The sequence below is a fragment of the Eschrichtius robustus genome, chromosome 19, assembly GCF_028021215.1.
Source record: "Eschrichtius robustus isolate mEscRob2 chromosome 19, mEscRob2.pri, whole genome shotgun sequence".
Lineage (NCBI taxonomy): Eukaryota > Metazoa > Chordata > Mammalia > Artiodactyla > Eschrichtiidae > Eschrichtius > Eschrichtius robustus.
In genome coordinates, this window is record NC_090842.1 from 63,567,277 (window position 1) to 63,591,073 (window position 23,797).

At 58.9% G+C, this 23,797-nt stretch overlaps 1 protein-coding gene across 1 annotated transcript; it reads left to right on the forward strand.

Moving 5' to 3' along the window:
- The first annotated feature begins 560 nt into the window (after window positions 1-560).
- Window positions 561-23,581, forward strand: POLD1 (DNA polymerase delta 1, catalytic subunit). The gene is made up of 27 exons (XM_068527836.1): window positions 561-633; window positions 8,709-8,911; window positions 9,274-9,387; window positions 10,111-10,257; window positions 10,343-10,468; window positions 10,539-10,707; window positions 10,799-10,880; window positions 10,957-11,086; window positions 11,610-11,776; window positions 12,037-12,141; window positions 13,483-13,623; window positions 13,703-13,813; window positions 14,188-14,379; window positions 14,478-14,566; window positions 14,635-14,751; window positions 14,939-15,052; window positions 15,382-15,529; window positions 18,800-18,895; window positions 19,012-19,149; window positions 20,291-20,466; window positions 20,755-20,907; window positions 21,048-21,150; window positions 21,964-22,096; window positions 22,186-22,299; window positions 22,599-22,651; window positions 22,726-22,823; window positions 23,395-23,581. Exons 2-27 carry the CDS (start codon window positions 8,710-8,712, stop codon window positions 23,498-23,500), a joined length of 3,324 nt encoding a protein of 1,107 aa, XP_068383937.1. The 5' UTR covers window positions 561-633; window position 8,709; the 3' UTR covers window positions 23,501-23,581.
- The last annotated feature ends 216 nt before the right edge of the window (window positions 23,582-23,797 follow it).

Below are 23,797 nucleotides of genomic sequence, written 5' to 3' on the forward strand. Positions count from 1 at the left end.
GGAAGTGAGAGTAGTTACAAGAGACGGTCCCAACCCAAGCAGTGTGCCCCTCGCCTTACAGGTGTGCCCGCCCTGCGCTGAGTCCACTTTACAGATGGGGAAACTGTGGCTGTGAGACAGGAGGACCGACCAGGCCAGGATCTGAGCGCGAACCGGCCAGCCTCCACGGAGAGGGAAAAGGTCAGGCTGCGCGAGCTGAAGAATGAACAGTGCCCAGGTGGTCCTACCGAGCAAGGCCTCGGCCAGGAGGCAGGTGGAGAAGCAGAGGAGGCGCGCCTAGCACCTTAGAACTGGCGGAGTCGTGGTGACAGCCAGTGCCCACGACCGCTGCGCGCGCTCAGATAACACTGAGTAGCGACGCTTCGGCAAGGAGGGGGCGTGGCTTTGAGCCGCATACGTCAGAAGGGGCGTGGTTCGGCGAGGGTTCGTCAGCAAGGGGACTAGACCACAGCCCGCGTCTGAAAGAGGGGGCGTGGCCTGTGCCCCAGAGGCGGGGGAAACAGGGCGTGGCTTTCCCCTATTCGGGCGGTAGGGGCGTGGCCCTGCTCGGCGGGCCTCTACTCTGGGCCTGCGCGCGCCGGAGTCAGGGGTCACGGCGGCGTGGGCTGTGGCGGGAAACGCTGTTTGAAGCGGGTGAGTTACGGGAGAAGGGAAATTGCAGGCGGTTCGGCCTGGCAGGGAAGGGGGCTTGAGGAGCCGGACACGTGGGTCTGAGAGAGGGTTGTGAGGGGTCGCGTGGGGCGTGACGGCGAGAGGAATCCCCTTGGCTTGGGGGCGCGCGGAAGAGGGGCAGGGGCCTGTTGTGGGCGCGTGCACGGGGACGCGCGGGAAGATGAAGAGGGTGGGGCGCCCCTTCGGCGTGCGGGGGGCGCTTGCGCTGGGCTCCGTGGACTCACCCTGGAGGGTCCTTGGGGCGACCGGTTCCGGATGCATTGGGGACTGAATGGTGCACGTGGGGGCATAGCGTCATTTTTTATTCACTAAATATTGAGTATTCTGTGCCAGGCACTGTTCTAGAAGCAGGCGCTACAACCGGAACAGGTCAGAAAAGGTCCCTGTCTCAGGGGGAGACAGACAGTAGACAAGTAATAAGTATAAACGATAAAGCAATGCTTTCAAGCCTGTGATACGTTATCCCAAGTGAAGTAAAACAGAGTAGCCTGCTTCTTTAACGAGGGTGATCAGGAATCGTCTCTCTGGGGAAGTGACATTTGAGAGAGAAGTCGGCCACGTAAAGAACGATCCGGGCAGGGGGATCATCCAGGGCAAAAGCCTCGAAGGAGGAAGGAACTTGGAGTGCTTGTAGCTGGAGGGAACAGGTGAGGCTGGAGACGGGATAGAGAACCAGATCCTGCAGGGCCTTGTAAATCTCGGTGTGCGGTTAGCTTTTATTCTAGGTTCGATAGGGAGCCGGGGGAGGTTTTAAACATCCCAGCAACGTGACCCTCCCCTGCGTTTTAAAAAAAGTCCCTGGCAGCTGACTGAAGATAGGATTGTGGCAGGAGCAAGAGTGGAAGGAGGGAGGCCAGTTAGGAGGCAGGAGGGGACCGTAGGTGGCTCTGTCTGCAGTGCAGGTGGGGAGAAACCATCAGGCATAGGTTGTGTTTGGGGTCTGAGCCCGCACGATGGGATAGGGTAGGAAAGGGGAGCCCAAGATTACTGCGGTTTGCGGTTTGAACAGCAGGCTGGAGAGAGAAGGCTGAGGGGGAACAAGTTTGGGGGTGCCACCCTGAGGGCAGAGCTTAGGTGGAGTGAGTGGGCAGGGTGATGTCAGTGTCTCAGGTTCATGGCCACACCCACTCCAGGAACCTCTTGTTGCCTTTTCTCCCCCTGCTTCCTGCACTTCCCCACCCAGGCCCCTTAGGTTCCTGTCCCATTCAGGGCCTTTGCCATGCCCTTCCCTCCTCCTGCAATGCTGTTCCCTCTCTTCATTCCTTCAGCCAGCTGCTCGTGTGGCAGGGCCTTTGTTAGGCACTGGGGAGCCAGTGATAATTCAGTTTGGCTGGGGGAAGGACAGGAAACCTCAAGCCAGAGCGCTCTGAGCTATAAAGAGGTAGTGCTAGTCTTTGGGAGCCAAGAGAAGAAGGCCGGGGCTCAGTGCAGACTTGTGGAGTCGGTGACACTGGAGAGGAGTCTAAACTGACACAACTTGAAGTGGCCTGCGTTCCAGGCACCGTGCTGGGTGCTGCTGGGGACCCAGACTGGAGTGAGCCCCTGACCCCTGTTTTTGAGGGCCTCCCAGCCCAAAGCCATCACAGCTCGTACAGTAACGGAAGTGCTCCAAGGCACTGTGAGAACCCCAAGGGGCAGCTGATGAGCGTGGAGGAGCTGAACCGGAGCCGAGTCTCGAAGGATGCAGAGAGTTAGGTGGCCAAGAAAAAGGAGGATTTCCTCCAGCAGATACTTCCCAAGACCACGTTCCATGCTGGATAATGCTGGGGACCCAGAGAAGCATCAGCCCTGCCCTACTCTTGAAGGTTCTCTGTCTGGTGAGGGAGTCAGACACAAGCCCACATGGTCCCCAGCCTGTGACAAGGGCAGCGGGAATCAGAGAGGCTCAGAGGCGGGACAAGACCAAAGATGAAAAGTGTGTCGTTTTTTGGGGGGCAAGAGTGAATAGGTTCATCTGTCATTATTTGATCAATCCCTCAGCAGATGTGTGTGAGCCAGGATACAGGGGTGAGCAAGCTGATGAACCGGTCCTAATTCTGTCTCCCCAGCTGGGCAGAGGGCAGTTCACCCCCATACCTCTCCTGGCACACCTGGAGGCCGCAGTCTGGAGCGCTGGTTTCCGGTGGGGCTCTGGAGCCAGCCTGCCTGGGTTTGAACCCTGGCTCTGCCCCTCTGAGCTAGCTGTGCCACCTTGGGCAGGTGGCTTCACCTCTCTGGGCCTCAGTTCCAGTCATTGTGTTGGAGGGTTAATAGCAGCACCACCCTCAGAAGTTTTGGTGGAAATTCTGTGAGTTCCTTCCTTCCTTCCTTCCTTCCTTCCTTCCTTCCTTCCTTCTGCATTCGGAAAATATTTATTGGGCACGAACTCAGTCCCAGGCACTCTCCTGGGGACATGAGATATAGCAGGAGACAAAGATGAAATCCCTGCTCTCACAGCGTTTCCATTCTCCTCGTGGGGAACAGACAGTAAACAAAATGAATAGGCAGTGGTGCTCAGACTTGAGCAGCGTCGGAGTCCCTGGAGGGCTCGATATACAGATTGCTGGGCCCCGCCCCCAGAGGCCCTGGTTCAGTAGGCCTGGAATGGGGCCTGACAATCAGCATTCAGACAGGTTCCCACCAGAAGTTCATGCTGCAGGTCCAGGGCACCACGCTTTGAGAACTCTTGAGACCTGGTACAGTGCACCAGACAGCGACAAAGGCCAGCAAGAAAAGTAAAGCAAGGGAAGGGGTTGGAGAGTATCGGGATGGGGCAGGGGGCTGTATTTTTAAACAGGCCTCACTGAGTAGGGGACATCCGAGCAAAGACCCGAAGGAGGGGAGGAGGGAGCCGTGGTAAGATCTGGGAAAGAGCATTTGCAGAGCAGCGGGAACAGCTTGTGCAGAGGTCCTGGGATAGGACCAAGCCTGGAGTGTTGAAGGAACAGAGAGGAGGCAAGTGGCTGGGGTGAGCAAGGGAAAGAGGGCGGAGGTGGTGTCCATGAAGGGTGGGGTGCAGTTGTGCAGGGTCTTGTGGGCCAAGATGAAGGCTTTGCTTTTAACTGTGCATGAGATGAGAGCCAGGGGCAGCGTCCGAGCAGAGCAGGGAATGGGTGATCCAACACACTAGTATGGGATCCCTTTGGCTCCTGAGTGGAGAACACTGAGGGGGCAGGGTGCAAGGACGGAGATGGAGGTGGGGTGGGGGAAGAGGCTATTCATTCATTGAACAGATATTTCTTTTTTTTTTTATCATAGTCGTTTTATTTTAATTTTTTTATTTTTTAAATTCTTTCACAGGGGAATGGGAGCCCTGAAGACAAATTCCCCAGGTGTGGGGGAGGAGGCTTTATAAGCTGGTTCGGCTGGGAGAGGTCAGGAATCAGAGCTGTTGCAGTAGTTTGGGGGATAGGGGAGGTCTGAGGATGCTGATGGCAGGAAGCACCCTTTTTTTTTTTTTTTTTTTGGCCTTGTGGTAGGGAATGTGGGATCTTAGTTCCCTGACCAGGGATGGAACCCGTGCCCCCTGCCTTGGAAGTGCAGAGTCTTAACCGCTGGACCGCCGGGGAAGTCCCAACAGATATTTATTGAGCGCCCTCTATGGGCCAAACGCTGTTATTGACACCCGTGATACTTCAGTGAAGGAAACTGCATCCCTGCCCACTAGGAGCTCATTTTCCAGCAGGGGGAGCCAGACAAACAGCAATGCACAAAATAAAGAGGCCAACCATTTTAGGGAGCCAGAGGGACCAGACTGGGAGGCTGAGAAGCGGTGGGACGCCTGTCCGTTGGAAGGCAGAGCTGATGGGATTTGCAGATGGAGTGAGCGTGTGATCTGAGGGGAAGAGAAGTTGGGGTGACTCCAAGGCTGTTGGCGTGATGGGAGCTGCCGCTTACTGAATCGGCGGAGATGGTGTGGTGCAAGGAGCAGGGTTGTGGGGAGATCAGGAGCCCGGCTTTGGAGTCTGGGGTGCCTGAAGGCACATGCTCACAGTGGGCAGTTAGATCTGTCAGTCTGGAGCCCGGGCTGAAATCTGGGCCAGAGACACAAAAGCGTAGAGGTGGCATTTAAAGCCGTGAGGTTGGGTGGGATGGGATGACAGCCTCGAGGGAGTGAGTGTCACAGAGAAACTGGTGTCTGGCCCGAAGCAGACACTCATCGTTGTGTGTTATTGCTGGATTCGCTCGCTGTTCAGTATTTGCTACTGAAGCGTCGAGAAAGGGAGAAGCTCACAACGTTTGCCAAGCTCCTGCTCTGCGCCGGGGCCCCTGAGGGGGGACACCCAGGGGCCTTCTTCCTTCTAATGCTGCCTCGCCTGACTGCACTAGGGGCAGCGCCTGGGATAGGGAACTAGTCCAGGACCCTAGATTTTGCTCCGGTGGCAGCTGCCCTCCCATCGTAGCCCCTGGCCACAGCCCAGTGACCCAGGGCTGCCATTCGGCCCCCTTCTACCTCCCTCTGCCAGGCCAGGTCTGGCCACTCCTCCAGGCTCCTGGAAACCGCTCCGCTTCCTCTGCTTCACCCGGGTTTCTCCCCCAGGTCCTGACTCTGCATCTCTCACAGTTACTTCAGAGGGCACAAAAGGAGAGCAGGTTCAGATTCTTTCTCCTTATACAAAACCTGCGTTTGCACGGTCATAGCAGCACTGTTCACAAGAGCCCAAAGGTGCAAACAACCCTCGTGGATGAACACAATGTGAGATAGCGACGCGGTGGGGAAATATTCAGGCATTAAAAGGAACGAAGCACTGATCCGTGCTATGTGGGTGGACCTTGACAACATCATCCACAGGGAAAGAAGCCAGACACAAGATTCCATTTCTAGGAAATGCCCAGAATAGGCAAATCCATCTAGACAAAGTGGATCAGTGGTGCTTTCGGGGAGGGGGAGGAGGGGGATGGGCTGACTCCAGAGGGTCTCTTTTTGGGGGCGTTGAAGGTGTTCTAAAATGGACGGTGGTCATGGTTGCACAAGTCTGAATATACTAAAAACCGTTAAACTATACACTTGAAATGCGTGAATCATATGGTATATGAATTAGCTCTTGGTCAAACTGTCTTCTCACCCCAGCCCCCCAGGGAACCAGTGTTGCCAGTTTATTACCCATCCTGCCAGAACTATGCATGAAAAGCCAACATCTTTAGATATATTCTCCCACCCACCTTGTGAAAATGTTATTTTTATTTTATGTGTTTCCCTCCAACTTTTAATTTTGAAAAATTCCAAGCCTGCAGAGAAGTCCCAAGACAAGAACAATTAACACCCATGAACCTTTGCCTGGATTTGCCAGTTGTGAATGTGCTGCCTCTTTTTTTTTTTTTTGGCTGAACTATTTGCAAGTTGTAGTCATCATGATACTACAGGATAATTATAATCAGGCCATTTACCATGAGGCGATACTGTTATCTCATAGGCAGTCCTTATTCAGTTTGCCCAGTTGTTCCAGTGATACCCTTCAGAGCTATTTTTGTTTTTTTAATCCAAGATCTGACCTTGCATTTAGTTGTCATGACTACGTAGTCTCTCCTTTAATCTAAAACAGTTTCCTGGCCCTTTTTCCCCTCTTCGTGACTTTGACATTTTTTGAAGATTCCATCTTGCAGGCCAGTCTTGTCTTTGGTTTGATTGTTTCCTAATGATTAGAATCAGGATAAACATTTTCTTCATTTTCTTAGACACCTTTTTTTAATATATATATATATATATATATATATATATATATACAAAAGTTCTCTTATGTACAACATTCTGCACTTTGCTTTCTCTACCTAACAATGGGTCTTTGAGAGTCCTCTGTCTCAGTACATAGAAAGCTTCCTCATTCCTTTATAGAGCTGCATAATATTCCATGGAACGGAATTCATGTAACTTATTTAAACAGTCCCCCAGGGGAGGACATTTAGGTGGTTTCCAGTCTTTTGCGACTGCAAACAATGCTGCCGGAAATAACCTTGTAAATGCAGGTTTTCATTATGTGATAGTGTATCTGTAGCATAAACCCCTAGATGTGTAATTGCAGCCTCCCCACTTTTATTGCTTTTACTTGAGGTGCAATTTACATATGGTGAAATGCACAGGTCTGAAGTGTACAGTTGGATGTATGGCACATTTCCATCACACCACAAAACAACCTCATGCCCCTTCCCAGTCAATCTCTCCCACCGCAGAAGCAGCCTGGTTTCTAGTACCATAGATGAGCTTAGTCTATTCTATAACTTTGTGTAAATGGCATCATACAATATATACTCTTGTTTTCTTAAATTGAGGTGACATTAACCATTTTAAAGTGTGTAGTCAGTGGCATTTAGTGCATTTACAATTTTCTGCAGCCATCACCTCTGTCTGTCTAGTTTCAGAACATTTTCATCACCCCAAAAGTTACTCCCCATTTCCCCAGCATGTACTCATGTGTCTGGCTTCTTTTATGCATTTTTTTTGGTAACATCTTCATTGGAGTATAATTGCTTTACAATGGTGTGTTACTTTCTGCTAATAACAAAGTGAATCAGCTATACATATGCGTATATCCCCATATCTCTTCCCTTCCCTCTTGCATCTCCCTCCCACCCTCCCTATCCCACCCCTCTCAGTGGTCACAAAGCACCGAGCTGATCTCCCTGTGCTATGTGGCTGCTTCCCACTAGCTATCTATTTGAAATTCGGTCATCCTGTGAGTATATCAGCGGCCACCTCCTTTTTAATGCTGAGAAGTGTACCATTGTATACCACCAACATTTGCCAAAACATATCCCCAGTCAGCTCAGAATTTTTCCGTGCTGTGTTTGTTAAGGTCTAGGCTAAGCTGCTATAACAAAGAGACACCAAGGCACAGTAGCCCAGGCAAGATACAAGTTTATGTCTCCCCATAACCATCCAAAGGTAGGCAGCTCTGCTCCAGAAGGTTGTCAAGGGCCCAGGTTCCTTCCATCTTGGAGCTCTGCATTCCCCTCAGTGTTGTCCTTGTCCCCGTGGTCAAGGTTGGCTCACTGCCGCCACATCCACGCTCCAGCCATGGGGAAGGGGGAAAAGGCTGGAAGGCAGGCTTTCTTTTCAGGCTGTCCCAGAAGCTATACACCTCACATTCACCCCCATTCCATGAGAAAGAACACGATCATGTGACGACCCTTTGCAATGCACCTTGGGAACTGTAGTCTCAGGCTGGGCTGGCTGTGGCAGCTCCAAGGCAAGGGGTCTGTTGCAAAAAGGACTAAGGGGAGACTGGATGTGGGGGGATAGTTATAAGATCCAGAGGTGTTCACTTGAACCTAGGGCAGCTGACCTGTCCCCTCCCCCACTCTCTCCCAGCCGGGTCTGGGTCTGCTCTTAGTTCTCATAATTCCCTCTGTCCTGGCCTGATGCTGGGAGAAGTGTACTTTTTTAAAACTTATTTTTCTAAATAAATAATTAATTTAAAAAATTTTCATTTTTAATAATTTCAAATTACAGGCCTGAAGGAGGCGCTTCCCAGCCGTTTGTAGAAGGAAGGCCTGGGCCAATGGGGAGAGGGGCAGGCGAGGGCATTGAGGACAGGGGCTTATGGGAAGGAAAGGGATGATCTGAGGACCAAGTCTGTGATGAGAGAGGGTGGAGGGTGCACAGGGCTGGTGCCAAGGGGTTGGCAAGGGGCAAGCAAACGAGGACAAAAATTATGTGGGGGCTTGACCATGTGAGGAAAGGGCTAAACTGAGCTGGCATTGCTGATGATTGTTGAGCATCTGGAAGGTGCCAGCACCCCCTGAGCCTGTGGGGGGGGGGGTTGGGGTGGGGAGAGTGTTTGTGGGGGGATGGAGAGTCATGTTACTCTTCAGGCACTCCGGAGATTGATTGATTGATTTATATTTAGTTATTTTCTGGCTGCGCCACACGGCTTGTGGAATCTTAGTTCCCCAACCAGGGATTGAACCTGCACCCTCAGCAGTGAAAGCACGGAGTCCTAACCATTGGACCCAGGGAATTCCCCACTCTGGAGATTTTTAAAAAGCTCACGGTCATGGTGGGTGCATGGGAGGCCATGGAGAGGATGGACACCCTCACCCCGCTCCAACTTGCCCCACAGGATGGATGGTAAGCGGCGACCAGGCCCAGGGCCTGGGGTGCCCCCAAAGCGGGCCCGTGGGAGCCTCTGGGATGAGGATGAGGCATATCGGCCATCGCAGTTCGAGGAGGATCTGGCGCTGATGGAGGAGATGGAGGCAGAGCACAGGCTGCAGGAACAGGAGGAGGAGGAGCTGCAGTCGGCCCTGGAGGGGGCTGCAGACGGTGAGACCTAGAGCAGGAGCCCCTTGCACCCCACACCTGTCATGCCTCTGAACCGTGGAGCTGACCTGTAACCTCTAACTGCCAGCCCCCGGCTCACTTTGAGCTCCACAAGGGGCTGACCTTTGACCCCATGTCAGTAGGCCACCTCTGTTTCCTGTCACTTCCAGTCTACCTTTGACCCTTGACTCCTCAGTCTCTCTCGAGTTTCCAGCCTGATCCAGAACACGACCTCCACCTGACTTTCTTTTCACGAATCTGATGCCACCTGAGGGATCACTGGCAGGGCTGGGAAGGCAGTTAGTACTGATTTCCGAAGCAGGACCACAACTCCATGGAGCCCTGCTTCCCTCTCCCCCATCCAGGGCAGCTCTCCCCGACAGCCATAGATGCCCGGTGGCTTCGGCCCTCCCCACCCACCCTGGACCCCCAGACGGAACCCCTCATCTTCCAGCAGTTGGAAATCGATCATTACGTGGGTGAGTTTGGGGGACAGAGGCCTGGCGGGTGGGAGGAGGGGCCCTGGGCTCCCGGGTGGAGGCTGGGTCAGGTCAGCCCCTCTGGCTCTGTGGGAGGAGATGGACACAGATAGTCCCCGCCCAGGTGACCAGAGCTGCGAGAGGGAGGGACAGGGCTGGGGTGGGGGCATCCTGGAGGAGGGGGGCATCTTCTAAATGAGGCCTGAAGGAGCTGGCTCCTCGCAGAGGGGAGAGGCGTGTGGCGTGGTATCCATTCGTCCATCCAGTTAGTCGGGAACAAATGAGTGTCTGCACTGAGGCAGGCCCTGTTCCAGGCAGACCAGGTCCCTGCGCTCAGAGGCTCACGTTCTAGAAGGAGAGGCAGAATAAGAAAGGAAGTGGAGGGAATTCCCTGGCGGTCCAGTGGTTAGGACTCTGTGCTTTCACTGCCGAGGGCTCAGGTTCGGTTCCTGGTCGGGGAGCTAAGATCCCACAAGCCGTGTGGAGCGGCCAGGAGAAAAAAAAAAGGAAGCGGAACGTGAGATGGTGGTGAGGGTTACCGAGGAGCATCGAGGAGGGTGGCGGTGCTGGGCCTCGCGTCATGGGTTGGGTGCTCCCTCTAGCTGTGCAGTGGGAAAAGGACTGTAAGGAGGACAAGGGTGGACACGTAAACCAGGAGGGAGGCAGGCACACCTTTGAGGTGTCCGAGAGAGCAGCCCCTGCCTTACCCTGTGACGCCCCCAGGCCCAGCACGGCCCCTGCCTGGGGTGCCCCCGCCGTCCCAGGACTCCGTGCCGGTGATCCGCGCCTTCGGGGTCACTGACGAGGGCGTCTCTGTCTGCTGCCACATCCACGGCTTTGCGCCCTACTTCTACACCCCGGCACCCCCCGGTGAGTGGCCCCGACCCCGAAGACCCCTCCTCGCCCCTACCACCTGGAGGCCCCCTGCACTTCTGACCTGCCCTCCCACACCCAGGGTTTGGGCCTGAGCACCTGAGTGACCTGCAGCGGGAGCTGAACGCGGCCATCAGCCGGGACCAGCGCGGGGGCAAGGAGCTCACGGGGCTGGCCGTGCTGGCCATGGAGCTGTGCTCCCGGCAGAGTGAGTGCTGCCCCAGGGACCAGGTGGGTGGGGGTCCCTCCAGGCCGGTGCCAACCCGCTCTGTCTGCAGGCATGTTTGGGTACCACGGGCACGGCCCCTCCCCGTTTCTGCGCATCACCCTGGCGCTGCCCCGCCTCGTGGCTCCCGCCCGCCGCGTCCTGGAGCAGGGCATCCGTGTGGCCGGCCTGGGCACCCCCAGCTTCGCGCCCTACGAGGCCAACGTTGACTTTGAGATCCGGTATGGCCCCCGCCTCGCTTCTCCAGCCTTCGCCTCCTTCCCCTCACCGCCCCCAGCCAGCCTCTGCCCACTGACCCTCATCCCCCTGCAGCTTCATGGTGGACACGGACATCGTCGGCTGCAACTGGCTGGAGCTCCCGGCTGGGAAATACGTCCTGAGGCCGGAGGGGAAGGTGCGTGGGTCCCCTGGGTGGGGTGGGGGGTGCAGAGCCGGGACCCTGCAGACGCTCACCCACCTCGTCCCCACAGGCCACACTGTGTCAGCTGGAGGCGGACGTGCTGTGGTCGGATGTGGTCAGTCACCCGCCAGAAGGGCAGTGGCAGCGAATCGCACCTCTGCGGGTGCTCAGTTTTGATATCGAGTGCGCTGGCCGCAAAGGTGTGTCCCCGGGGCCTGGGGGTCCTCCCTCCCTCCTTCCGGATGTTAGTGATATGCCAGTCTCGCCCCGGGAGTCCCTGCACTTCTTAAGCTCACTCAGGGAGAAGGGAGTAGACCCACAAGCAGACAGGTTATTAAAAGACTCGCAACACAAAGGAGGAAGGTGATGGAGACAGACAGGGCTGCTTCAGACAGGTGGGCAGGGGAGGCCTCGGGCGGGCGAGGGACTAAGCTTTGTGAAGAGGGAGGGGCCGGGGAGTGGGGCGGGGAGAGCATTCCCTGCAGAGAGAGTGGCAAGTACAGAGGGGCTGGGGCAGGACCGGCCCTGTCTGTGAGGGATGGGGAAGAGGGCTGGGAGCTGCAGGCAGTGGGGGAGCCAGGGTGGATTGTGCAGGGTCTGCAGGCGGTGGGGACAGAAAGGAGTGGGTGGGCCAGGTGAGATTTAGAGGTGCACCCACCCGTTGTGCCACGAGGGAGCATCAGGGGTCAGGCCCCCGCCTCCCCCTCCTCCCTCCCCTTGCAGGCATCTTTCCGGAGCCTGAGCGGGACCCCGTGATCCAGATCTGCTCGCTAGGCCTGCGCTGGGGCGAGCCAGAGCCCTTCCTGCGCCTGGCGCTCACCCTACGGCCCTGCGCCCCCATCCTGGGCGCCAAGGTGCAGAGCTACGAGCGGGAGGAGGACCTGCTCCAGGTGGCTCTCGTTCCATGCCCCCCAACCCCCACTTTCCTCAGCCCCCCACACTGCACCTCCCAGGCGCGAGGCCGTTTTCTGAGCCGTTTCCCCTCTGGATTCGTTACTTTCAGAAGCACCTTCCCAGTCTTTCTTCCACAGGTGGGAGGGCTCTTGGGCTGCTCTTGGGGGCTTCCAGAACATTCCAGGATTGGGGAGGCTCCATGGCAGGGGGTTGACCAGGATGACAGCCTGGGTGACCCGGTGTGCTCCTGCCTCAGGCCTGGTCCACCTTCGTCCGCATCATGGACCCCGACGTGATCACTGGCTACAACATCCAGAACTTCGACCTTCCGTACCTCATCTCCCGGGCCCAGATCCTCAAGGTGTGGCAGGCGGGTGGGGGCATGGGGCTGCCCTCAGACACCCCACTGATGGCTCAGGGTGTGGGCGGCTGCCCAGCAGCTCCACAGGCCTCCCCGAAACCCCGGCTCTGGCCCCGTCCCTGCCCCGTTCAAAGCCCAGAAGGTTTCTGTGGCTTTTGCAGAGGCGAGGAAGCATTCGTGGTTAAGTAAGAAAAGGCTCGTGTATTTGGAGGGGCAGACTGAAGCGGGCAGGGGTACAGTGCCTTATTCTTCGGGCTTTAAAATATGTCAACAAAAAATAAGGAAAAAAGGGGGTGTCCTTGAAGTAGGTGGCAAAACCTTGATGCTTGAATCTGGTGTGGGCCGGAGCGGGGCGTATGAGCTTGCAGGGGCTGCCGTAACAAAGCCCCGCGGTTGTGTGTCGTCTCTCAGTCTGGAGGCTGGAAGGCCAGTCAAGGTGTCCCAGGGTTGGTTCCTTCTGAGGCCTCTCTCCTAGCTTCCGGTTGCCTCAGACATTGCTGGAGTATACATGGCACTCTCCCTGTCTCTCCCGTCTGTGCATGTCTCTGTGCTCCAATGTCCCCTTTTTCTAAGGACACAGTCATATTGGATTAGGGCCACCCTAATGACCTCAACTTGCTCACCTGCAAAGACCCAATTTCCAAATGAGGTCACATTTTGAGGTACAGGAGTTAGGACTTCCGCATCTTTTGGGGGGACCCAATTCAACTCCTAACGGAGTATATTGTATTATTTTCTTCCTTTTCTCTATGTTTGGCCAGTTTCATAATGGAAAAAGCAAACAAGCACACTTTAAGGCCCCCAGCAGCTCCAGGGAGAAGCCCACCCCTGTCAGCCTGGCGTCTATACTCCGGCCTCCGCTCCCTTCCCTTGCCCTCCACCCCCAGCCTCGTTGCTCCCAGCCCAGCTCAGGCCTCTCCTCCACGCCTGGCCCCTGCTCACTCACTGTCGCCAGTGCAGACCTGGCGCTCCACACCGTGCCCTGCTTGCGCTCCCGCCTGGCCGTCCCCCAGGCCTCCCACCCCGAGCACCCGCTGCTTCCCCGTCAAGCTCAGCACCATCCCCAAGTCTGCTCCTCCTCCAGCTCCTGCAGCCAGAGGTGCTGTGCCCCAGCCCCTGGGCACTGTCCTTCACGCCCACAGCCCTCGGGCCCCTGACTCTCCCTGTCCCAGCCTCCCATCCGTGCCTGCCCAGCTGCAGAGGGTCCTTCTGCCCCAGAGCTGCCCCTGCCCGCGGGGCTCCCAGCAGGAAGAGAGGGTGGCACCGCAGGGGGTGTCGTGGGTCTCGGCCCTGCGGATCCCGCCGCCACAGCCCCCGCCCTCCCACGTGCTGTGCCCCCAGGTGCAGACCTTCCCCTTCCTGGGCCGCGTGTCCGGCCTCCGCTCCGGCATCCGGGATTCGTCCTTCCAGTCCAGGCAGACCGGCCGGCGGGACAGCAAGGTGGTCAGCATGGTGGGCCGCGTGCAGATGGACATGCTGCAGGTACGGCCGGGTCGGGCGGGGGCCGCCCTCACGGGGCCGCTTCCCCGGGCCACCGCCCACCTGCTGCCGCTCGCTGCAGGTGCTGCTGCGCGAGTACAAGCTGCGGTCCTACACGCTCAACGCCGTGAGCTTCCACTTCCTGGGCGAGCAGAAGGAGGACGTGCAGCACAGCATCATCACCGACCTGCAGGTGCCCGCCGCCCGCCCGCGCCGCTGCCCGCCCTGCTGCCCGCGCCGCTGCCCGCCCCGCTGCCCGCTGCCCCTCCTCTCCCCCCACCCTCCCGACCCCGGCCCTCGGCGCCCATCTGCCTTCCCGGCCTGGGACATCCGCCCCCCGCCTGTTCTCCTGACCTTCCCCTTTAGCTCCTACCTTCGACCTCTGATCTCGCCCCGCAGAGGGGACCCCTGTCCCTACCCACTCCTGCGACCTCTGGCATGGCGACCTTTGTTCCGCTGCCCTGCCCCGACCTCTGGGCCGCACTGGGTCCTCAGATTGTGCCCTCCTTTCCTCCTCCCTCCCACACTGTCGCCTCCCTGGCCCCTAATCCCCGCCCCCGTCCCCAGAACGGGAACGACCAGACACGCCGCCGCCTGGCTGTGTACTGTCTCAAGGACGCCTTCCTGCCCCTGCGGCTGCTGGAGCGCCTCATGGTGCTGGTGAACGCCATGGAGATGGCACGCGTCACCGGCGTGCCCCTCAGCTACCTGCTCAGCCGCGGCCAGCAGGTCAAGGTCGTGTCCCAGCTGCTGCGGCAGGTCAGCGGGCAGAGCCCAGGGCGGGCCCCGGCCACCACGCTCCCCGCTGAGGGGCCCTGCCCGTGCCCACCCACAGTTCCCACCTTCTCCCCTCCCAGGCCATGCGGCAGGGGCTGCTGATGCCCGTGGTGAAGACGGAGGGCGGCGAGGACTACACGGGGGCCACGGTCATCGAGCCCCTGAAAGGGTAAGGCCCGGTGGCGGGGTTGGTGGGGACAGGGGGGCTCCCCGCCCTGACTCCTCCCTGCCCCCCAGGTACTATGATGTTCCGATCACCACCCTGGACTTCTCCTCGCTGTACCCGTCCATCATGATGGCCCACAACCTGTGCTACACCACGCTCCTGCGGCCCGGGGCTGCCCAGAAACTGGGGTATGGCGGCCCCCCTCGCCACGTGTACCCCGAGACCGCCCAGGGGCCGGCCTCAGGCGGGCTGGGGCTGGGGATCCAGAGCTAGTGGGGAGGGGAGGGGACTGGCAAGAGGTGGGGGGACCCTGAGACGGGATGGAGGAGGAGGAGCCGGGGAGGCCAGGCATCACCCCCACCGTCTTCGGCCCAGCCTGACTGAGGATCAGTTCATCAAGACGCCCACGGGGGACGAGTTTGTGAAGACGGCGGTGCGGAAGGGGCTGCTACCCCAGATCCTGGAGAACCTGCTCAGCGCCCGGAAGAGGTGGGCCCTTGAGCCTGGCCGCCCACCCCCGCCCCGCCCGCCCCAGCTCAGAGCTCAGCCTTGCTGAGGCGGCCTGGCAATCCCTGTCCGTCATGGGTGCCCTTAGCTGCAGCTGTGCCGGAGTTAGAACAAGCCACCCCCTGCAGGCAGCTCCCTCCAGCCCCTCTGCTGGGCACCTCTGTGCAGTGTGCAACCTGCACAAATGTGTGTGGCACCCCTTTCTAGAAAGGCACCCTGACCAATGCCCAGGCCCGGGCCTCTCATCTGCCCCTGAGGCCTGAGATGCCACCTGAATGGCCTTTGCTTCCCCCTCCTCCTTCTCCTCCCAGGGCCAAGGCCGAGCTGGCCAAGGAGACAGACCCCCTACGGCGGCAGGTCTTGGACGGGCGGCAGCTGGCGCTGAAAGTGAGCGCCAACTCTGTGTACGGCTTCACTGGTGCCCAGGTGGGCAAGCTGCCGTGCCTGGAAATCTCACAGGTGAGTGCACCGCGGCAGGTAGGGGACAGACAACCACCCCTTGGGGAGAACCAGGGCTCAGTGTAGTAGAGGTCAGGGCCCAGATCGCCCCAACCCGCCGACCTTTTGGAGAGTGGATGCTTGTGCGATTGGTTCATTTGTTGGTTCAGCAAATACTTGCTGACCGTTCACTGTAGGTTGGGCCTTGTGCTCTGTGGGTCCAGCAGGTGACACAGTGGATGAGAGTTCCTCCCCTGGTGCCCAGCCTCACGGGGACACAGATGGTGACAGCAGTAAATGTGTTTGGGAAAGCAGTTGGCACTCTGTAGACAAATAAATTCCGGGAGGGCTGGGGTGGGGCGGGGCGGGGGAGGCAGAGGCCGAGGGACTGAGGGAGGGAAGCAGTTTAGCTCATTCTTTCCACCTGTCACACAGTCACCTGACAGCCCCTATGTCCCTGGCAGTCTCCACCCCAGCCCACCTCCTCCCCTGGTCCCCATGAGGGTGGGGGAGCAGAGAGCAAGTTCCCTCCCTCCTCCTGATGGGAGAACAGGGCCGTGTCTCTATCGGGGGGCTGGGGCGGGGCTGGGGGGTCACCCAACAGCACAGTCAGGCTCTGGCAGTTGATGCGCGGTGTGTTCTCGGTCACAGTTGGAACAGGCACGAGGGTCCCCCGTCCCGTCCCAGTGAGGATGCTTGGCCGGGGCTAGGGCAGTGCTCTGCTCTGAGGGAGTGTGGGCATGAAAGCCCGCTACCTCCCTCCCTGCCACAGCAGCACCCTAGGCCTGTGTACTCTGCTGTTCAGACAGAAAAACAGACCCACGGCACGACCACAGAGCGCCCGAGTCTGAGGCTCTGCCATGCTGGGATCAGTGCCTCAGCTCATGGCCTGAGAGATTCTTAGAGAGGTCTTCTGTCTAGCCCCTTCTCCTGGGGTTGGGGTCCCTGCACATTCCAGACTTGGTTACCTCCAGCCACAGGGAGCTCCCTTCATGAACATTGTGTCAGTCCTCACATGGCTGTGGGTGGAACACTTGGAAGCACTGGCAGTGGGTGGGCCTTATGCTGGGAGGGGCCTGTGCACACACACACCCACTTACAGTTCAGGGGCCCCTGAGCCCATCCACAGATCCAGTGGTTCACTAAAAGGATTCCGAGAACTCAGAAAAGCTGTTATACTCATGGTTATGATTTATTACAGTGAAAGGATAGGGATTAAAACCAGCCAAGGGCAAGGCACGTGGGGCAGAGTCCAGGGGAGACCAGGTGGAAGCTTCCAGTTGCCTTCCCCAGGGTAGTCCTGCAGACAGCAGTTATTCCTCCCGGCACTGATGTGTGACCATACACACGGTACTGCCCATTGGGGAAGCTCCCCTGAGCCTTGGTGTCCTGGGTTTTTATTGGGGGTCAGGTGCGTGGAGCGCCACGTGACTGACCTTAGATACTCAGTCTCCAGTCCCTCCAGACGTCAAGCTGGATACCATGTGGCCCAAGGCCCCACCATAAATCACGTTAGCACAGATCACCTGATGTGACCCAAGGTCCCAGATGAACAAAGACACTTGTCAGGCAGGACACGCCAAGGGCTTAGAGCAGCAGTGCCCAACCTTTTTGGCACCAGGGACCGGTTTCGTAGAAGACAATTTTTCCATGGACCTGGGGTGGGGGGGGGGATGGTTTGGGGATGATTCAAGTGTATTACATTTATTGTGCACTTTATTTCTATTATTATTACATTGGAATATATAATGAAATAATTATGCAACTCACCGTAATGCAGAATCAGTGGGAGCCCTGAGCTTGTTTTCACTTGCCACTCACTGATAGGGTTTTGATATGAGTCTGCAAGCAACTGATTTATTATGGTCTCTGTGCAGTCAGACCTCTCTGTTAAGGATAATCTGTATTTGCAGCCACTCCCCAGTGCTAGCATCACCGCCTCAGCTCCACCTCAGATCATCAGGCATTAGATTCTCACAAGGAGCGCGCAGGCTAGGTCCCTCACACGCACAGTTCACAGTAGGGTTCGTGCTCCTGTGTGAATCTAATGCTGCCGCTGACCTGACAGGAGGCAGAGCTCAGGCAGTAATGGGAGCAACGGGGGAGCAGCTGTAAATACAGATGAAGCTTTACTTGCTCGCCTGCCTCCTGCTGTGCGGCCTGGTTTCTAACAGGCCACGGACGGTACTGGTTCATGGCCCGGGGGTTGGGGACCCCTGGCTTAGAGGTTCCCTCCTAGGAGCCAGCCAAGAGCCAGGCCTCTCTTTGGGCGAGGTTAATCTCTTACAGTAGGCCACCCTTACTGCTCTGACTGGCCCTTCATAATCTCTGGGGGCATCTCCCATCCTCCTTGGTGGAAAGAAGTGGATGTTTGGCTGTCAGGTTCCAGCCCCCAGGGGAGGCCAGGCAGGAGGGTGTGGCTTTGCTTCCCCTGGGGCTTCCTCGTAGCGGCTGCTGCTTCCTGGCCTTGTCTCTCTGTCATTTCCCTCTCAGCCCCTTCCCTCAGTCTCTGTTATGTCTCTGTTTCTTAGCCTCTTTCCCTATTTCTGTCTCTCAAGCTTATGGGGCCAGCAGAGTGGAATAATAAAAAAAAAAAAAATACTGAGTCATTCCAGAAAGAAGTTAGAAAGAAAAAGGAACATAGAACAGGTGGGACAAATAGAAGACAGTTAGTTGGATGGTAGATTTAAGCTCAGATATAATCAGTAATTACACTAAACATAAGTGGCCTCAATGCTCTAGTTAAAGACAAAGGTTTTCTGGGTGGATCCAAACAAAAACAGAAGAGTCACGCCTGTTTCTCCTTAGTGCGTCCCTTCTCCTCCCCCAGCTTCAGTTTCCTTATTTGGAAAGGAATGGTCTTTCCATGGCCCTGGTATAGCACCCTACCTTTGGGGGGACATTTCTGATTGCCCAAGGATAGGGGGATGGGACCAGGAATGTCAGTAGTCTTGCACCACGGAGAGCTGCCTGCAGTGTCTGCAGATTCTCAGCACCTCTGTGGAGAGAAACACTGAGCTGATGGCCTCTTCTGGCTCCAGCCTTTCCACCACTATTTGCTGCGGTCAGTTCCTCCTCTGTGCCCAGAGCTCTGGGCCAGGGACCTACTTCCAACAGACCATTAAGGAGCAGCTCAGTAGCCGCATTTTGCAGATTTGGAAACTGAGGCCCAGAGGGGCAGTGGCTCACCCATACTCACACCTGCAGAAAGCAGCAGAGGTGGGACCCTAAGCCCGTGTTCCCTGGGGACGGCCCCTGGGCCCTCACTCTGCCTGATTCTCTCTCTGACAGAGCGTCACTGGGTTCGGGCGCCAGATGATTGAGAAAACGAAGCAGCTCGTGGAGTCCAAGTACACGGTGGAGAACAGCTACAGTGCCAATGCCAAGGTCAGGGGCTTCCTGCCTGCCCACTGCTGGCCTGAGACAGGCCTGGGGCTGGTGTGGGAAGTGCAGGGGCCGCCAGCATCTCCCCAACCCTCTGGGTCACACGTGCCCCTCCCCAGGTGGTGTATGGTGACACTGACTCTGTCATGTGCCGATTTGGCGTCTCCTCTGTGGCTGAGGCCATGGCCCTGGGACGGGAGGCTGCGGACTGGGTGTCTGGCCACTTCCCCTCGCCCATCCGGCTAGAGTTTGAGAAAGTAAGTGGGGGCCCCCCAGCGCTTGGAGTGGGCAGACGTGGGTCTTGCCAGTTTTCGGGGGGTCTCTGATTCTCAGGGTGCCTGCAAAGTTTGAGTGCGTTTGGGTAGGGTTCTCCTACTGCGTCAGCATCCAGGAACGCCCATTGTTGCTTATGTCTCCATTTCGAGGTGCGCTGATCTGGGTGCCCTGGGTATCCTATTCTTTGAGTTCATCAGCCCCAGTTTTATTTATTTATTTAAAAAAATTTTTTTGGCCCTGCTGTGCGGCCTGCAGGATCTTAGTTCCCCAACCAGGGATCAAACCCGCACCCCCTGCTGTGGAAGCGTGGAGTCTTAACCACAGGACTGCCAGCGAAGTCCCTTATTTTTTTAAAATTTATTTATTTAAAAATTTTTTTCGTAAGCCCCAGTTTTGAGGTATTATGTTGCCTGGATCCTCCTGAGTTTGGGGACCTTGGTTTTGGAAACCCAAAAGCCTTGGGCTTTGCTATGCAGAACGGTGTCTGTTTCCTAAAGACCCCGTCGGTCTCGGAGCGTCTCTGGTTTTCAGGTGTTTTCAGGGGCTGTCCTGTGCAGCAGCGGCCCTGACGGGGCAACTCCTGGATCGGGGCACCGCTGCCCGGTGCTCCCTGCCTCCCAGCGTGCGACAGGCTTGGGTCTGGGAGCCCTCACGCCGGATTCATCCCCCGCGTTCAAAGCTGGGGTCAGGCCTTGGGGTACACCTCTCAGATTTGGAGCCTGTCCATTTGGGGAGGTCCCTGCCCCAGGGCTCACTCCCTGCCCTTAGTCTCCTCTCTTTGCGGGGGTGCTGCCTGGTCTCCCCCGTCTGCCTCAGGTCTGTTTCAGGCCCCCGTTTGGGGCTCTCCAGACTTCACCCCAGTGTCTGGATCTCGGGTTTTAGGGTCTAGCTTTATCCCAGCCCATTTCCAACTTGGGGTCCCTGGAATGCTGAGGGTGTCCCCGGAATGCTGAGGGTGTCCCCCTGAGCTGAGGTGCTGGGGTCTTGGGGTCCATCTTCCCGTGTCTCAATCCTGGGTCCCAGGGACCATCCCTGTCTGGCCCTGTCTGTTTCTGGGGAAGCCTCAGTATGGGGCACTGGCCCCCACAGCCTCAGGGGGTCTCAGCCGCGGGTTCCCCCCAGGTCTACTTCCCGTACCTGCTCATCAGCAAGAAGCGGTATGCGGGCCTGCTCTTCTCCTCCCGGTCCGACGCCCATGACCGCATGGACTGCAAGGGCCTGGAGGCCGTGCGCAGGGACAACTGCCCCCTAGTGGCCAACCTCGTCACCGCCTCTCTGCGCCGCCTGCTTATCGACCGGTGTGTGGAACCCTCACCCGGACCTGGAGCCCGGCCCCCAGCCCCTCCCCCCTTGGGGACACAGGTGTCAGGCCCAGCCCTTCGTCGGTGGCGGAGCTGTGGAAAGAGTGTGGGGTCGGACAGCTGCGGGTTCCGGCCCTGCCTCTGCCATTTGGCAGCCTGCGGCCGGGCAGGGCCCCTCCCCGTCCCTGGAGCGCATCCCGGTCCCCCAGCCTCAGGGCAGTGGAGGTGCTAGCCGGGCGGCCGAAGCCACCGGTGACGCCCGTCCGTCCGTCCGCCCCCCTGCAGAGACCCCGCGGGCGCCGTGGCGCATGCGCAGGACGTCATCTCCGACCTGCTGTGTAACCGCATCGACATCTCCCAGCTGGTCATCACCAAGGAGCTGACCCGCGCAGCCGCAGACTACGCGGGCAAGCAGGCCCATGTGGAGCTGGCCGAGAGGTCCGCCCAGCGCGGGAGGGGGCGGGACCGGCCAGAAATAGCCCCTCTCCCGTCAGCTGGGCCCACCACTTCCTACCCCCCAGCCTGCCCCCACCATCCCACCTGCCCTCACCCGGCCCGCCGCCTCGGTCTCCCCGCAGGATGAGGAAGCGGGACCCCGGGAGCGCGCCCAGCCTGGGCGACCGTGTCCCCTACGTGATCATCAGTGCCGCCAAGGGCGTGGCCGCCTACATGAAGTCCGAGGTCAGGCCCACCTGGGCTGCCCGCTCCCGCCCAGCTCTCCTCTGCTCTCACTTCTGCTTTCCAGGCCTGGCGGGGAGGGTGTTTCTCTCCGCAGGCCCCACGGGGCCTTGAGAACCGCCCCGCAACACACCCCGGGCAGTTGGCTCCGTGATGCTTTGCTCCCGGGCCTCCCGGTACCCTCTGGAGAGGCCCCCACCCCACCCCCCTTATTCTGACTCCTCCTGGCTCCATCCTGCAGAAGGGGGCCTAGCCTCACTGCACAGAGCGAGAGTGTCTGTCTCACCACCTCTGTTTCTGTGTCTCTTACTGGCTCCTTGATCCTGGCTCTCCAACTTATAATTCTCTTGGATTCATACCCTCCTCCCCCATCCTACCTGGATGTCCAGTGACCTCTGACCCCCACCACCCTTTCGTCAGTCCCCAGTTCCTGTCCCACTACCTCTTATCTTGGCTTCCAATCTTCAGCTCCAGCTCACATCCACCTTCACATCTCCTGTCCCCACCGTGAACTCTGACCCTTGCCTGGTGACCTGAGGGCTCCTACCTGTGGACCCTAGCATGGATCACAGGGCCCGTGGCCAGGGGCCCCCATGACCTCTGACCCCATCGCAGTCTGGGCCCAGTGACTGCCCAGCACCGTTGCCCCCACTCATGACTGGAAGACCCCCGGCAGTTCACAGTGCCCTGCACCCTGGCTGCCCGCTGGTGACCACAGCCCCTGCCCCCCTGCCTGGCAGGGACCGCAGCCCCTCCTCCCTTCCCGGGCGCCCGTGTGTGTGTGTGGTGAGACCACACCGGCTGCTCTGCCCGCAGGACCCCCTCTTCGTGCTGGAGCACAGCTTGCCCATTGACACGCAGTACTACCTGGAGCAGCAGCTCGCCAAGCCTCTCCTGCGCATCTTCGAGCCCATCCTGGGCGAGGGCCGAGCCGAGGCCGTGCTGCTGCGTACGGCCGGGGGGCAGCCGGGGCAGGCGGGGGCACCGGGGTGGGGGTCGGGGGAGGGCACCTGGCCCACCGCCTGCCTTCACACGCAGGCGGGGACCACACGCGCTGCAAGACAGTGCTCACGGGCAAGGTGGGCGGCCTCCTGGCCTTCACCAAGCGCCAAAACTGCTGCATCGGCTGCCGCACTGTCCTCAGCCACCAGGGTGAGCACCGTCCCCGGCCCTCCCACCTCTGCCAGCACCCAAGGTCCCCGGCACCGACCCCACGAGCTGGCATGGCTACCTGGATAGGCCCCGGCCCCTGGGTGGGGGGCTCCTGTCTGCAGGCAGCCCCACGAGGGTCCTGGGCCCCCCGCCCCGGGAGTTCCCCAGGGAGTTTTCTCCACACACTTGCTCCCTTGTTCTCTCATCGATGGGGACTTTCAGAAGCCGGGATGGGCAGCGGGCGGGGAAGGGGCAGGGGTGGGGCGGCCCAGGCTGACCTGCCCCCTCCCCCACCCCAGGAGCCGTGTGCAAGTTCTGCGAAGCCCGGGGGTCGGAGCTGTATCAGAAGGAGGTGAGGGGTCAGGGGAGGCGGGGAGGGGCAGCTGGGGGTGCACAGGGCCGCCCACTCAGCCCTTCCATCCCCAGGTGTCCCACCTGAACGCCCTGGAGGAGCGCTTCTCGCGCCTCTGGACCCAGTGCCAGCGCTGTCAGGGCAGCTTGCACGAGGACGTCATCTGCACCAGGTGGGCACGCCTGTTGGGCCCCAGCGCTGGACTGCCCAGGTTCCTCCGAGCTGCCGAGGCCTATGGACCAAAGCCCTGGCTCCGGGCTCTCAGGCTTTGGCGCCCCCCGCATCGCCGACCCTCGGCGTCCTGGCCTGCAAAACGGGCCAGTGCCCATCCCAGCCTTCTTGGGGTGGGGTTGGGGGCTGCTGAGTGGGGAGCGCTGGGCACCCAGTATCTGCCCAGGAAATGGAGACACACACACACACACACGCGCACACACACACGGTCCTGGCCCCCTCTGCCAAGGCGGGGCCAGCCTTTCCCCAGGGAACGGGTGGGCGGGGCGGGTTCCCACGCCAGGTGCCAGGTGATATACGGCTGGTGGCCCAGCGCCTGAGCGAGCACCCGCTGTTATCGGCTCCCCCCATGCCCGCTGAGCAAACAGCCCATCGTGGGAGGGGGGTTGGGTGGGCAGCATACAGGGGCCAAAGTCCTGGGAACGGCCCCTGCCCCACCACTGGGCTGGGCAACGGGACTCTGGTGTGCCCCGGGCAGCGGCAGTGGCCCTGACCCCCGTCCTCACCCGCAGCCGGGACTGCCCCATCTTCTACATGCGCAAGAAGGTGCGGAAGGACCTGGAGGACCAGGAGCAGCTTCTGAGGCGCTTCGGGCCCCCCGGCCCCGAGGCCTGGTGACCTCTGACCTCGGCCGACTTCCCACAAGGGCCTTGTGGCGTGGGATGGGCGGAGAATTAATAAAGTTCAGGCCTTTTGTTACCCGGTGCTTTGTGGTCCCTGGGGGGTCGTGGTCCACTGTCGTAAGCTCTGGCCCAGATGGGTTAGCTCCACTCAGTGGGATCCGCTGACCCCCAGGAGGCCCTCACCGGACTCCTTCACCCTCCCTGCAAGATCCCTGGGCCGGGTTTCGCCCCCGCCCCCACGAGCCCTCCCTCGAGGCCCCAGTGAGCAGAGCATCTATGGGCACAGGCTCCT